General features: G+C 33.0%; 2 protein-coding genes across 2 annotated transcripts in view; both read left to right on the forward strand.

The window, feature by feature from the left end:
- LOC133195760 (uncharacterized protein K02A2.6-like) overlaps nt 1-14,930 on the forward strand; it is a 410,189-nt gene that overhangs the window by 174,010 nt on the left and 221,249 nt on the right. The gene's annotated exons all lie outside the window — the stretch shown is intronic.
- Nucleotides 421-6,278, forward strand: LOC133194684 (UDP-galactose translocator-like). The gene is made up of 3 exons (XM_061330587.1): nt 421-543; nt 2,107-2,441; nt 5,528-6,278. The coding sequence occupies exons 1-3, from the start codon at nt 489-491 to the stop codon at nt 6,173-6,175; spliced, it is 1,038 nt and encodes a 345-aa protein (XP_061186571.1). The 5' UTR covers nt 421-488; the 3' UTR covers nt 6,176-6,278.

Here is a 14,930-nt window from a genome sequence, read left to right on the forward strand (position 1 = left end):
CGGAAACGAGATTGTCCATGCCGCGTTCAGTTTACATACACTAGCACAGAAGTAGTGATCATCAGCTATATAGGACTGTTCACTAGAGTCGGTGCGAAAACAAACTGGTCTATACTGATAAAAGTTTTGCACTTATAGTATACACGAGCATGTTATGTAATCTTATCAGTTTATTCCTACATTTAAAAAAAATCATTAAAAGTTGCTAACACATAATGTTAAGAGACCTGTGAGTTCACCATTCAGAAACAAAAGTTGACATCTATGAAACATTGACCACCTAAACAAGCAAAGAAAGTTAAAGACTTGAATTTAAATTCCAAAAGATGTACAATTTTTCACTAAATCATTTTCATAACTAGCCTAATGTATTTGTATTGTGGCACGAGGTAATCAAACGCATCATTGATCGCCGTTTACATGAGTTGACAGGGTGGCGATTTGCCGTTGGACGTCTTGGTCCTGTTATTTCATGACTTCTGATCAAAATGTCAGGACAGACGGAAAGAAAAACAAATGGATATATAGATACCCAGAGTCAAGGTAAATAATATTGATAAATATCCAAGGATTTTTCACTGATTGGTATTTCGTTATTATCTCACTGTGTTTCGAATTTCCTCGAAAAAAAAAATCGTAAGTGGTCAATCTCCGATCGCCATCTCCTTGGACATGTCATATTATATATATGCCCTTTCAATTGGGAATTTCAAATCAAAATTCAAGTTATTTTTATATAAAAAGCACTAAAAAATTCAATTTGTTTGTCATTTGGGAATTGTTACCTAAATTCAGAGGAACAGAGTCAATTTTCATTTGGGATAGGGTCCTTTTACCGGACCTGGATTCAGTGGATATTGAGCCCTGGAACTAGAAACCAACTTTTATTTGTGGCTACTAAATATTACATATTTTTTTCTCTTGCTTTTGCTTATTCTCTGTTCTAAACTGGCTCTTTGCTTTCATCAGTCCATCCTCTCTAACTAGAGAACGTCACAAGGAAAAGAAAGTTGAATTATTGTGTTCAATTTTACTTCCAGCTATCTTTCAGTTAATTCTTACATAACTTTTACATAAATTAAGTCACAGTTTTGATAATTTGCTATTGAAAACAGCTGAGGAGAGAGGGAGTATGAAGAAGGGAGGGGATTTAATCTCGGTGGAGATTCGGCTGGGCTAGATATTTGGTCTGACGCCCACCAAATCTCGGGACAGTCCTTCATAATTCATGTCTGGGAATTCAGCCCCAACTTCGGCCGGCCATAGCAAGAATTATTCACCTAGGTGACACTGTCGTTCGCTTCAATTAAGTCATTTAGTAGTTTAATTAACTCTCTGTCACTATTATTTCTACCTTGCTTACCGTCTAGGCATGTAAATCCCAACATAAAAACATTCACTGAAATATCCGTTCAAAATATGGCTCCCCTGACGTAATTGTTTATCTCCTCGCACTAAAGAGTTCCTCTATGGTCTGTTTTCATTTCTATCAAAAATACTTAAAAGCCACAGTAGAGGTTCAGTATCACATAAAAGAAAACAGACTGTAGGAACTCTTTAGTGCGAGGAGATAAACAATTACGTCAGGGGAGCCATATTTTGAACGGCGATTTTAATGAATGTTTTTATGTTGGGATTTATATGCCTAGACGGTAAGCAATGTGAAAATGATAGTGACAGAGAGTTAATTAAACTACTAAATGACTTAGTTGAAGCGAACGACAGTGTTGCCTAGGTGAATAATTCTTGCTATAGCCGGCCGAAGTTGGGGCTGAATTCCCAGACATGAATTATGAAGGACTGTCCTGAGATTCGGTGGGCGTCAGACCAAATATCTAGCCCAGTCGAATCTCCACCGAGATTAGGAGGGGATTTAACTTACTATACAGGGTTGTCCCTAAGAATTAAAATAGCAGGGGAGATTTAAAAAGTAGAAGGGGGTTTGTGATGCCTCCCCTAACAGAGGGTTGAGAGGGAATACCAGAATAACCAGGGGTTTACACCATTATAAACAAGGAAATTCCCCGGCTCTTAGGGACAACCCTGTTTTATCTATAAATTATATTTCAATGTTTTAAATTGCTCTTACCTATTTTCCCTTTTCAGAAACAGCAGCATATCTGAAGTATTTCAGTTTAGTAACACTGATGCTTCAAAATGCAGTCTTCATATTAATGATGCGCTATGTACGGACACGCCCAGGTGACATGTTCATGTCCACTACTGCTGTGATCATGTCTGAAGTTCTGAAATTCCTTGCGTGCTTCATAATCATTTTTTATAAGGAAGGAGGCATGAAAGGATTCCTTTCTCATCTAAATGAGAACATCATAAAACAACCCATGGACTTCCTTAAGATTTCTGTCCCCTCAATCATATACACTCTACAGAATAATCTGCTTTTTGTTGCTGTCTCAAACCTGGACGCTGCTGTTTTCCAGGTAGGTTCAAATTTTTAAAAATAAGTGATAGGAATTTCTCTTATTCAAGACTTTTTACATGAGCCTAGAAATTGTTCTAAAACTTACACCAAATTATTATTAATATGTAAATACAGTTGAATTTCAATATCTTGAACACTGATTTCTCGAAAACCATGGATATATTGAAGTGATCTGGAAGTCCCAACCGATAATTTTAAGTATTTTACCCTTAATATCTCGAATCCTTGGATATATCTCAGTCTTTCTTCAATCTCATCGAGTTCGATATAATTAGGTTTGACTGTAATATGTATTGAAAAGTACATGTTTCTAACAGATTGAATTTTGGGCCAATGTTCCTCTTCAGCTTCTTTAAAAATTAAAAGTTAACATCATTCAGTTGTTTGAAACACTGTTCAAATTCCAAGTACTGTATAGGGGATTAATTTCACGGGGGTGTAATTTTCACGTTTTTCTCTCCTCTGACATGATCGCGGTTTGATGAATTCGCGGAATTTGTATAAAATAAAAGTTACCTCCCTTCTCTGTATCCAGTATTATAACAGAAGGAAAGAAAATTATCATCGTCATGTATACCCTCATAAACATTACTCGGGGAAGTTTAAATAAAGTGGTTAGATTTGATAATTAATATACAATTAATTGGCATTAAACGCCTTTAACTATAAACATCGAACAACTTTCCTGTATGATACTGCAATGAATGCATGTACACCCCAAGATTTAATTTCTTTCCGATGGAAAAATACATCGCAGCGAAAACCACCGGACGATAATAATTGTGTTATTGTATGTCGAGGAAATAATATACTTCCATATCTACAGTATGTCCTAAAGTTATTTGAATAAATATTTTTTTGAAACCCAGATGTCGAAAACAAACTAACGCGCACGGTCCGGTAATGTTGACTTCTGTACATAAATATGCCTATTGTAGCCTATACTTAGATTTCCATAAAAAAAAAAATTAAAAACTTATGCACCTGTTCACTGTTTCTTGAGTTCACGGATTTTTTAATGCCGTGAATATAGCGAATATTTACACCGCGATTTATTTTCCCCCTATACAGTATTTGTAACAGATATTTATGGACAATTTGTTATGGACATTTTACCCAAGACAGAGAAGCTCATTTTATGAAATATTTTAAAATTAAAAAAAAAAGGTTAGCTTAACCATGTTAAATTTGGCACAAGATTTTAGCTTTTGTAATTTACTTAAATGTTTTGTGGGGATTTTGTTTATGATATAAAATAAAAATTACAATCTACTAATTATAATGTGCAGTGTTAACCTGGGAGAGGTTTTGGCAATTTTGATATTTCACTTTGAAACAAAATGTGTTAGTAAAAGGAAAGAAAGAAAGTTGATGAATGTGAATTTTGTAGAAAATGTACAGTCATAATAAGAGAGCTACCTGGGTCAAGTTTTGAATTTCCCTGATTGTACCTCAAAAGAACTACTCTGATAATGTATGAAATACAACAGGAGTTCGCGTACCTATCAATTTTACCGAATTTTTCAGTAAATATAAAAATTACATAATACCTATTATAGGTATTACGTATTTTTTATATTTACTGAAAAATTCGGTAAAATTGATAGGTATGCGAACTCCTGTGGAAATACAAAAATTAATGTATTTATCATGATAAAATATATAAACATCATTGAGGCTGATTGGTTAATTAAATATTTATAATATGCAAATATATATTCATGAGAGTGCAAGCCTGTTTTTGTCCCTCTGTGAAAGTATACAAAATAGGTTCAACATGTTAGGTAAATACAGAGAATGTGTTCCCTTGTTTATCAACACGCGCAATACAGACAGGAATTTGTAATTAGAACTGATTGCATTAACATGATTAATGCAGTCATTTGTCATGAAAATTAAGATATTTGAATGTTTAGGGAGGGTTGTTTTGTCTAACAGGATATGCTTTGGAAGATGACACTTGTACACTTAAAAACTGTACTAATTGTCACAGTTATATTCTGCTATCATGTTTATCGTATGCTATAATAAAAAAATGTTTTCCTTCCTTTTCTTTGTTTAATGGGATTACTTGTTTATAAAGTACAAAACATATTATGTTCAATTTAGCGTGATTTATGGGGAATTTTTTTTTTATTTTTAAAAAATCTAGGATTAAACATGTTAAAGTTTATGCTGCAAGAAATTAATGGTATCTACCAAATACATGTACCAACCTTATTTTTGGAAAGAAGGGGGGATGCAACCAAGAACACACAATTTATTTTTTGTTTTTTGGAGGGAGACCTAAGTGTTAAGATTACCAACAATACAATAATCCTGTAGTAATTGTTGTTAATTATCTCTTAGCATTTTCCCTAAACTGTGTGTATAACCAGGATGTAAAAGCAGAAATCAGGATGCCATTATCCTTTGATATTTGATACTACTTACATATACATTCTCAGAGACTTAATAATCAATTTAATCTCATTCATGGGCCAACGAACAAGGCAGGAAAAGGCTTATGAAAACATTGAATACGTTTATAATAAAGAAGTAAATATTACAGACATTCACTCAATATTTCAGACGGAACAAGATTGATGATGAACAATTGTTGATAATATTTGATTTTAATAAATCAGCCAACAGCTGCGTTAATTACGCCTTCAAAGTCTTAGTCAATTCATGAATTTTATTTTCAACATATTGTGCTTCTGCTTTGCGATACCTCAAATATGTGTAAGAACTAATGTTGAAGTTTCAAAGCACGTACCGTGTGGGCACCATCAAAAACTGATGAATAGTGACCACTGACTCTCAACAATTTATCACTAATTTATTAGGCTTGTTACTGACTGTCTACAGAAATATATCGGGTTGATCAATCTCATAGACAGAGAGAGGAAACCAGTACTGAGTAGACTGTTGAGTAAAAAAAATAGTTAAAAATCTGTTCATAAATTTTTCTCACCATTCATAAACTTCCAAATGTTATATGTTGAGTAAGAAAATTTTTAGAAACAATGTTGAGTAAGAAAAATTTTTGGAAACAATGTTATCATCGATCAGACTAAATAACCATGTCTCTGCCTTTTTCAGGTGACGTATCAGCTCAAGATTTTAACCACAGCTCTGTTCTCCGTCATCATGCTCGGTAAACCGCTGAGCCGCCTGCAGTGGGTCTCCCTCTTCATCCTTTTCTGCGGGGTGGCCCTCGTACAAGTTCAACCCACAGGCTCGTCCCAAAGTAAAGTCCCAGTTAAACAGAATCCCTTGTTAGGACTTATAGCCGTCCTAGTACAGTGTTGTCTTTCCGGTTTTGCCGGAGTTTATTTTGAAAAGATCTTGAAAGGTACCAAGCAGTCCATCTGGCTCCGAAATTTTGAGCTCGGAATGATTGGAGCCATAATCGGATTCATCACCATGGAGCTAAACGATGGGCAGAAAGTGGCAGAGAAAGGATTCTTTTTCGGTTATGATTATGTGGTGTGGACTGTTATATGCCTTCAGTCATTTGGGGGGTTGGTCGTAGCAATCGTCGTTAAATATGCAGACAATATCCTTAAAGGTTTCGCAACCTCAGGTGCAATTATTATTTCATGTATAGCAGCCATTTATTTTTTCGATTTTCATTTGTCATTACAGTTTTTTGTTGGGGCAAGTCTGGTCATTATATCAGTATTTATGTACAGCAAATTCGTACCCCAGAAGCCTCCAGCCTTTCCCCCAGCCACACAGAATGTTTGATGTTAGTGGGTTGTATAATTTTAATTGGGATCTGCAAATGTCACAAGGATTTTTACATAATCATATAAATTAAAATGTCATATGTGGTAAATGTATATGAAATTTTTTTTTTAATTGTTCAGTATTTTTCAAATAAAAATATGGTAATGTACAAATGTATTGTGTATTGAATATAAATCTAAGTTTAAATTTAATGTTCTGTGATTAAGAAACTTAGATTTTTTTTAGTAATTTTACTATGCATTCATTAACCTTTTTTGTACAATATTGTTCATCCCTTAAAAGCTAATGAAGTTCATATAATGCATGACATACTTATTGCATCTCAAAGTCTGTTTTCTTGCACTGTCTTTCATCTATATTTCTCAACTTATTGCATTTTGTACTTTCCACCAATAATTTATTGCAGTCATTGACTATAGTTCTGTAATTACAAATTAATATGCTTAATTATGTCAGTGACCACAGAAATATATGTACATTACTAAATAAAACTATTTTAATTTTATTTAATATTAGGTGCTAAAAGAAAATTAAGCAAAATTATTACCTACAAAGTTAAACCCATTCACAGTGTTATATCACATATGATTTTTCTGTCACTTGAAATTGGCAGAGGAATGTGTTCAAACCTAAGTTTTTAGACCACCAAAATGTATGTAGACTGTCATAATTTTGATTTTGCAAAGATTTGAAAAAAAAATCATATTTTGATTTTAGATTCATCACCTTTCAGGTCCCCAAAATAAATTTCAGAAGTTGTTTTTAGTATCTCAATTCAAGTTGCTTTAAAGAAAGGTTAACAACATTGATTAACAAAATTGGGTGACTTTTTAAAAAAATCCATCGTTAAATAAAATCTTGCTTTTTGGTAGCAAAGATGCATGTGCCTAGTTGCAACACTACGTATAGCTCTTTGCAAAATAAAATTTAGTGTGTTTGTTCAAATTTTATTTCCCAGATATCTACTGTTCTGCAGTTAGCATATGTGCCTGGATAATCTTTTGATTAACTTTACTAAGTTGTCCATTACTCATGACTTTGAATCAGAAGAAATCTGCAATTTACTGTCTCATATTTTCAACCATCCTCACATCATCAGGGGTCCTGAGTCTACTTCTGGCAGTGGGACCCTTCACAAACTTCATTCATTTTTATTGGGGGGGGGGGGGGGGGGGCAGCTTCTTTCATTGAGAAGCACCAATCAAATTTGAGCTTTCATAAGTTAAACAGAAAATGTAAACTGAAAGTAAGCAGTGCATGTGTTACAGATTGTTTGTCACCAAAAGGCTTTTGTGATTGGTCGAGAGATAAGAAAAGCAATCAGGATTTGTAATTTACCTGAGGGATGTCACAGCAGTCAGCCCATAAAAAACTGAATGAAGTTTGTCAAAGATCCCACGGCCGATAGTGGACTCAGTGCCTGACGTTGTGAGGATGACTATCAGCACTGATTTTCTAACCCTTGCATCATTTCTTGGAAAATTTCGATCATGTTACAGAAGAGATGAGCAGCAGTGCATGATAATTTTCAAATAGTTTCAAACCATTTCAATTTATTTTTGATTTTACTGTTTATAAATTCACCTGATTCAGATCTTCCTCAAGATTAGTGCACAATCTTTTTTGCAAAAACTTTTTTTCTTTAAGTTATGTATATGTACATGTATATATTTATGATGATATATGTAATGAATATCAATTTGTTAACTATGGTTTTCTCCACTCTGTCTTGTTCTATAATTAGAATTTTCCTGCCAGCAAGGTCAGTACAATGTATTGCATAAATACCCAAATATCTATGTACTTTTTTAAAATATTCAAAGTATACTATAGATTCCTAATATATCAATCTGATTAAAATCAGATCTTTGTTAATCACATCTCCGAAATTCTGATGGTCTCTTTACAAAGCAGAGACCGTCAGAATTTCGGAGCGTAACAAAGATCTGATTTTAATAAGATTGCTAAATATAGCATTATGTGAAGAATTTATTATCATGTAATTCGGCTAGAGGCACCACTACTGGAAATAAAATTACTCGATTTTATTTTTGCTGAAATGCAAAATATTTTTATCAACAGTCCACTAGCAAATTCATGTGCTTGTGATTTGACGTTTACGAGTCATTTTGTGATATTAAGTACTTGACAGTGGGTAAAATAAGAAATCTACAGCTATTGGATTACAAATTTTTGACAATCATTTATTGCACGTCCAGTGGTATGAACTTGTCATATTTAATACTGTACTTATTTACTTTTAGTGAATTCAAAATTTAGCTGAACATTACATAGATAATGCAGATTATTTCATAGATTAATTGTAAATTGGTGCTATCAGCATTATTATGTACAGATGTATCATTTGTTAAAAATATATTTTTAAATTAATGATTTTCCTGAGTTAGCACCCTATCAGCTTCCTTAAATATGTATCCTGCTAAAATAAGCAAGTATACATGTACATGTGTGGCATTTTAGGGATTTTTTGAAGGTGGTTTAAATGACATATTTTACTATGTATATGGATGGCTTTTGAAAGGAAAGCAAAGTGTGTTCAAATTTCAATATTCTTTTTTTTTTTGTACTCCTGGACCAGCTATTTATAGCAATATTTACAAGAAGTCACAGTGTTACATGAATCAATTATTATATCATCATTTTTTTGGAAATTTAGGAAAAGATCACATCCTCTTTTCTGTAATGATGATGATTTTCTATCAGGAAATGGGGGTAAAAATGAAATTCAAGCAAATTTAAGATGCCATACTGGGCTGAATTTTGAGATAAATCATCGTAGAAAATTAAATTCAAGCAATTTTAAGATTATGCCATATTGGGTAAAGTTGAAGATGAATCATTATAGAGAATTCCAATTTTTAAAAACGAAATTCAAGGAAAATGAGGATCCTATACTAGACCAAATTTGAATTAATTAAATCATTGTAGAAAATGAAATTCAAGGAAATTTAGGATGCCATATTGGGCAACTTAAAGATAGGTAGATCATAATTTCAAGCAAATTTAAAATAGCACACAGCAAAATTTGAGACGAATCATTGCTTATGATGAATATATAATTGATTGAGCATGTTTTACAGTTATCTCCCTTAGTATAGCGGGTCAGTTCTCCTTATTAACATTTCTACAATGAAAATATATACTGGGTTTTTGGCCATGAATATAAATGTGTGAATGGGGTTCACTTTTGTGTGACTTGTTCCTTTAATTATATTACAGCTTTAATTTATAATTAATGAAAGAACTGTATTTATCACTTTTTATGGTAAATAAATTATTAACTTCAAATATGCTTTAAATATTATAAATATGTATATACAAGCATGGATTATATGTATTTCTGATCATAATAGGATATATAAATGACATTCCAATTAATGTGAAGCTAGATTTTTAGAGGTTATTACCATATATGTATATTGTATGTGTAATATATATTTCAGGGGCTAAAATTAGCACAGGGACTTGAGACAATCTTAGCAAAATCGGGTATACTATATACCAAATTTTGCTAAGATTGTCTCAAGTCCCTATGAATTATATATTATTATCAATTTTTCATATGGAAATCCATTTTCAATATGGGATCTTTTTTTGTGAAATATTTTACCTTACGATACAAAAAGCTGAGGGCATATTGTTAGTAACATAATTGATTTTTGCTTTATGTTGCATACATTTTCCTTTCGTCTATACTTTGATACTAGTGTAGATATACCAACACACAATGAAAAATCCAATCTTTGTGATGCATCTAGGAATAACATATTGTCACAACAATTGTGCAATTTCAAAAGCAATTGCTTTATTATACTACGTATCAGCATTTTCTATGTAAAAATGATCAAGCCATGATGCACCAGTAAAATCAACAAAACAGAGATATTATTAGCTTTAGCTGGTATATTTTGAATGTGCTGGAATTGATACTGTATTTGCCACCCCTTACCAAACTGTTATGTTTGCTGCAGACCTGCAGCAAGTCTGCTGCAAGTTTGCAGCAAACAAAATTGTTCGCAGGAAGAAACTTTTCTTGTTCGCAGATGATTGCCGCTAGCTGCGATCTTGCGGCAAACATTGCAGCAATTGCTGTAAGCTTGCAGCAAATTCGCAGGAACTCAACATGTTTGCAGGAACATTGCAAGAAACATACACGCCAATCTGTTGTTCGCAGCAAGTTCGCAGGAAACATTTAACAAATTGAATGTTTGCAGGAAGTTCGCAAGAACAGTAAACAAATCAAATCAGCCAATGAAATGCAGATTGTACGGGGGTCAACACAGAATTCGCCATTTTGAAATGTTTGAATTGAAGTGTAGATGTTTCAGTATTTTGTTAGGAATACTTCCCATTTTGAACATGTTGAATGATTACAAAAGCAAAATTCTGAATGTAGGTGTATATTGGCATACAAAACATCTAATTGGTAAGATCTGATTTTGTTTTATTTTGATAATGAAACAATTATCTCTTTAAAGCATGTTCAAGTAACATGTACTTGCTAGGTCAAATCTTAATCTATTTATGAATTTTAATCTTTATTTTAATATCACAATTGTATGTTTCTTTAAATGTATTAAAGGTTCCAAATCAACTATTATAAATGTTTATATGTTTTCAAATAAATTAGTATTAACCGTAAAATTTTATTGTTAAAGGAATGTGCGAAGTTTTTAATTTTCTGTACTTGTCAAAAAAATTATATTTTTTATTAAGAATAGAATGTGAACATTGTCAAGGAACATAAAGAGAGACTATCAACACTTCAGAAACTAGCTTGCATCATTTCATACACATGTGGTGGATTTTCTTTATAGTTAACTTCAACAGATTAAGGTCAGGACAAAGGCTTTCTGCGAACTTGCTGCTTGTACCCAGGAATGTGCCAAATACAATAATTATATTCCTTGCCGCAAGTTAGCAGCAATGTTTGCTGCAAGCTTGCAGCAATGTTTGCCGCAAGCTTGCAGCAATGTTTGCCGCAAGCTTGCAGCAATGATTGCCGCAAGCTTGCAGCAAGGTTGCCATATTTGGAAAATCCAGTGTTTGCTGCAGACTTGCAGCAAACCTCATTTGCATGGTAAAATGTTTGCTGCAAGCTTGCTGCATACTTGCCGCAAACTTGCTGCAAACCCAACGGCTTTGTATAGGCTGCCATGGTTTACTTAGCTTCATTGCAGCAAGCTTGCAGCAATGTCTGCAGCAAGTTTGCAGCAATGTTTGCTGCAGACTTGCAGCAAATGTTTGCAGGAAGGCAATATTTTTGGTAAGGGACTGATACAAGAAACTAAATGATGTATACTATACACTGAAATTTTGTCAATGAAATGTCTGTTTAAAAAAAAATGTAAGGAGAATGTCTGTATGATGTTAAAGATGTGGGATTTTTATACAATGGATTTATATGTTATACATATTAAATAGGTAACATGAATTTAGGACTAGGAATTATGTGGGATAAATAAATTAGCTAAATGCTATCAACAGATGTTTGTTTTGTTTTTGTTTTAAACTAAAGCAGTAATTAAATTGTGAATACTTTTACAGTGAATCTTATATACTGACATATTTTGTCCCCCAATTTATGAAGATGTTCAAAATTTTACAAAGGAACAGCTTATATATGAAACAAGGAGAAATACACCAGACAAGGAATTTTAACAGGACTTGTTTCAAACCTTTCAATTAAAATTCTTTGTCAAAGTTTCTGCTCATGTAAGCTGAAGGCTTTTCATTGTAAAACTGTTATACATGTAAGTACAGCTTGCACTTCATGGGTCTTTGATCACTCTTATAGACTAACAGGGTGATTTTGTTTTAAAAAGATATTATGAATGAAAAATGTTCACCCTGAAAAGGAAGAAATCTTTTAGTTTGAGGATGATTTGTGTAGTTTAACATGGAAAAGTGAAAAAAATTAGGGATGTTAAATCGGTCAATTTTTGATAATCGGTTACTCGGACGTTTTTGCGATCGAGTACCCGGGTACTCGGTAAAAGTGTAAATACAAGTGTGTTAATTTTCTTGAACCCCGTGAAACCCCACGGCTGTTTTTATCACGTGTATAAATGTACTATATAAACACTGATTCCAACGTAAATGATTTTTGGCACTAAATTTATTTATCAAATAAACACAAAAGACATAATTATTAGATCAAAAATTACAAATGGTTTACAGCTCTTGTTTAGAATCTCTATTTCATCAAAAGGAGGACACTCTGTTACCCAGGTTTGTGATGATTAGACTAGCGAAAGAGAAGTAACGCACGTTGTTGGGATCGCTATTCTAATATTATAGTAAGTTTAGCGTATAAGGGGAAACAATTTTATATATTGATTGCTTCCCTCATATACATTAACTGACTAAACTTACTACGCTGACTTTCAACATTTTTTTTAAATATTTAGTTATTTCTAAGTATTTCTTCACTTTTGAAGTGAGTTGCTGCATTTCTATGCATGTCCAATTTCGCTGCCGTATATTAACTAAATAATTTAAAAATGATTTGAAGATAATAGACCATCGATATTCACTGAAAACAATCACTGAAGCCATCCAAAAATTATAAGGACCACAATAGGTGAGAACAGCTGGGTCACTAATTACTGTATATACACAGCCACAGGCGATAATTGGTGTTTTAGAGGACTCAGGTGTAGAAGACTACACGCTATAATTACCATATGCATACATGTATTTAAATTAGTTTTTGATAGATTAGTTTATTCAGGATATAACTTTGGGCAATACAGCCCATCAGTTTACAAAAATAACATATAATAAGATATATTACAAAATTTAAGATAAAAATAAGTACTTTGAAATAAGAAAAAATACACATCCGAGTAACCGAGTATCATTTTTAGTATTCGATACTCGGACGTCCGATCGAGTACCCGGTTAACCGGGTACTCGTTGACATCCCTAAAAAAAATACAAATGTTCATTTTTGGCATATTATAGAATATATATACTGAAACGCAAAAGAAACGCAACTAGCAGTAATCTACATATATTTGAACCTTTTAACTAATGATTTTCAAAACTGATTACAATTAAGTTAAACTCGATTTAAAAGCATCGAAGATTTGATAACAATGTTAAATGATTACCTTTTAACTTTAGAAAGTAACACATGACTTAAAACACGCCCCTTCTCGCCCATTCAATTATAGCGTGGAAGACTGCCATGCACAGCAATTGCAGCTTGATTTCCACGATGCAGTAAGTTCATCATTCTCGGGATTTGAGCGAAAAAAAATATTCTTTGCAATTTTTAAATGTCCGTTTTTGAGATGATGAAGTCGAATTTTCTCAAACCTAGCGCAGTGTAGTAACACTTGGACTTCCGGTCCACGGACTTTCATTCATGCAAATGATACGTATGAGCCTGTTGAGGCGTGTTGTTGGGCATTTTTGCATCTGCAATTCTCCATCACCTTTATTTTCAGATTTTCCAGCTAAAACATTTGAAATGCTTACTTAAGTCATTTTCAGGAAGCCTTGGCATCTCTTCCGGAAACGAAAGGAGAATTTTTTTTGCGAAATATTGCTGCATTACTTATGATAAACAGATACAAACCCTTAAATTCCCATATTTTTGTCAAATTTTTTGTTAAACATGCAATTTTTTTTATTTCTGTTCAGCGGGCTCAAACTTAACTTCCGGTTATGGCACGAAAATCGTTCAACCGTTAAATTATCGATACTTACAATGTTGAAAATATCCGTACTCTTTAGATACAAAATTATATCCTTTATACGATTTTCCCCTCTAAAATAGGATGTTGCGTTTCTTTTGCGTTTCAGTATATATGTAGTGTTGCAAATCTTTAAGGTCAGACGATACGTTCCTCGAAAATATATATTTTTTCCGAAGAATTTGTCCTTAAAGTATCTCTACTAAAACAAGTTTCCTCACAAAAATTTGAGGTACCTTACCAGGCATTTGGACAAGAAACCAAAGGGTGATATTTTTTTCTTAAATAATCCTTATGGGTAATCTGATGAATGGCCAATGTCAAAATTTTTGGTGTACTTTTTTTTAAAAAAAAGAACATATTGAAAACAATGTAGAATCACAAAAGAGTGATATTATGGATAATTTTTGATATACATGTAATACCAAGAGATATAAAACATTTGTGGGACATGTGATCTGACCTTAAGAAGTACATGTAAAAGCTAAGACACAGTTTAACTTTCAAATTTATTATATGTAATCACAATGAGATATCACATAGGAGATGCACAACATGAACATGACAGACCACATATAAAAGTAGGTTTGTTTCTCCCAGTGTTTTAGATTGCTTTAATCAGACTGACAAAACTGGGGGTATATATATATATTTTTTGATACCTCCAGTTTTGTCAGTCGAATTAAAACAAACTAAAGACCTGAGGTTTCTCCGTACAACCACTGGTTATTGGCAATTGTGGCATTCCATCTTCACTAGCCAAGTGTTTCTGATCCAAGGGGTTTGTGAGAAGAACACATCCTAAATACTTGGCCTGCGAAGATGGCGACACTTGTACAATCTAGTTTTATTTTATGAGTTCTTTTAGGATATGTACAAGAAACAAACTTAAGTTTAATATTGGCCTTAACAACAAACATGGAAAGACTTGGTGAATGCCACAGATCATGGAGATGTTTATCATTTGTATAATTTAACGTACTGGGCTATTACAATAGAGGAATTGTTTTATTGCAATTTTTTGCAGA

Source organism: Saccostrea echinata, unplaced genomic scaffold (genome assembly GCF_033153115.1).
Source record: "Saccostrea echinata isolate AGI-Se365-2 ecotype Australia unplaced genomic scaffold, CSIRO_AGI_Sech_v1 ptg000029l, whole genome shotgun sequence".
Taxonomy (NCBI): Eukaryota; Metazoa; Mollusca; class Bivalvia; order Ostreida; family Ostreidae; genus Saccostrea; species Saccostrea echinata.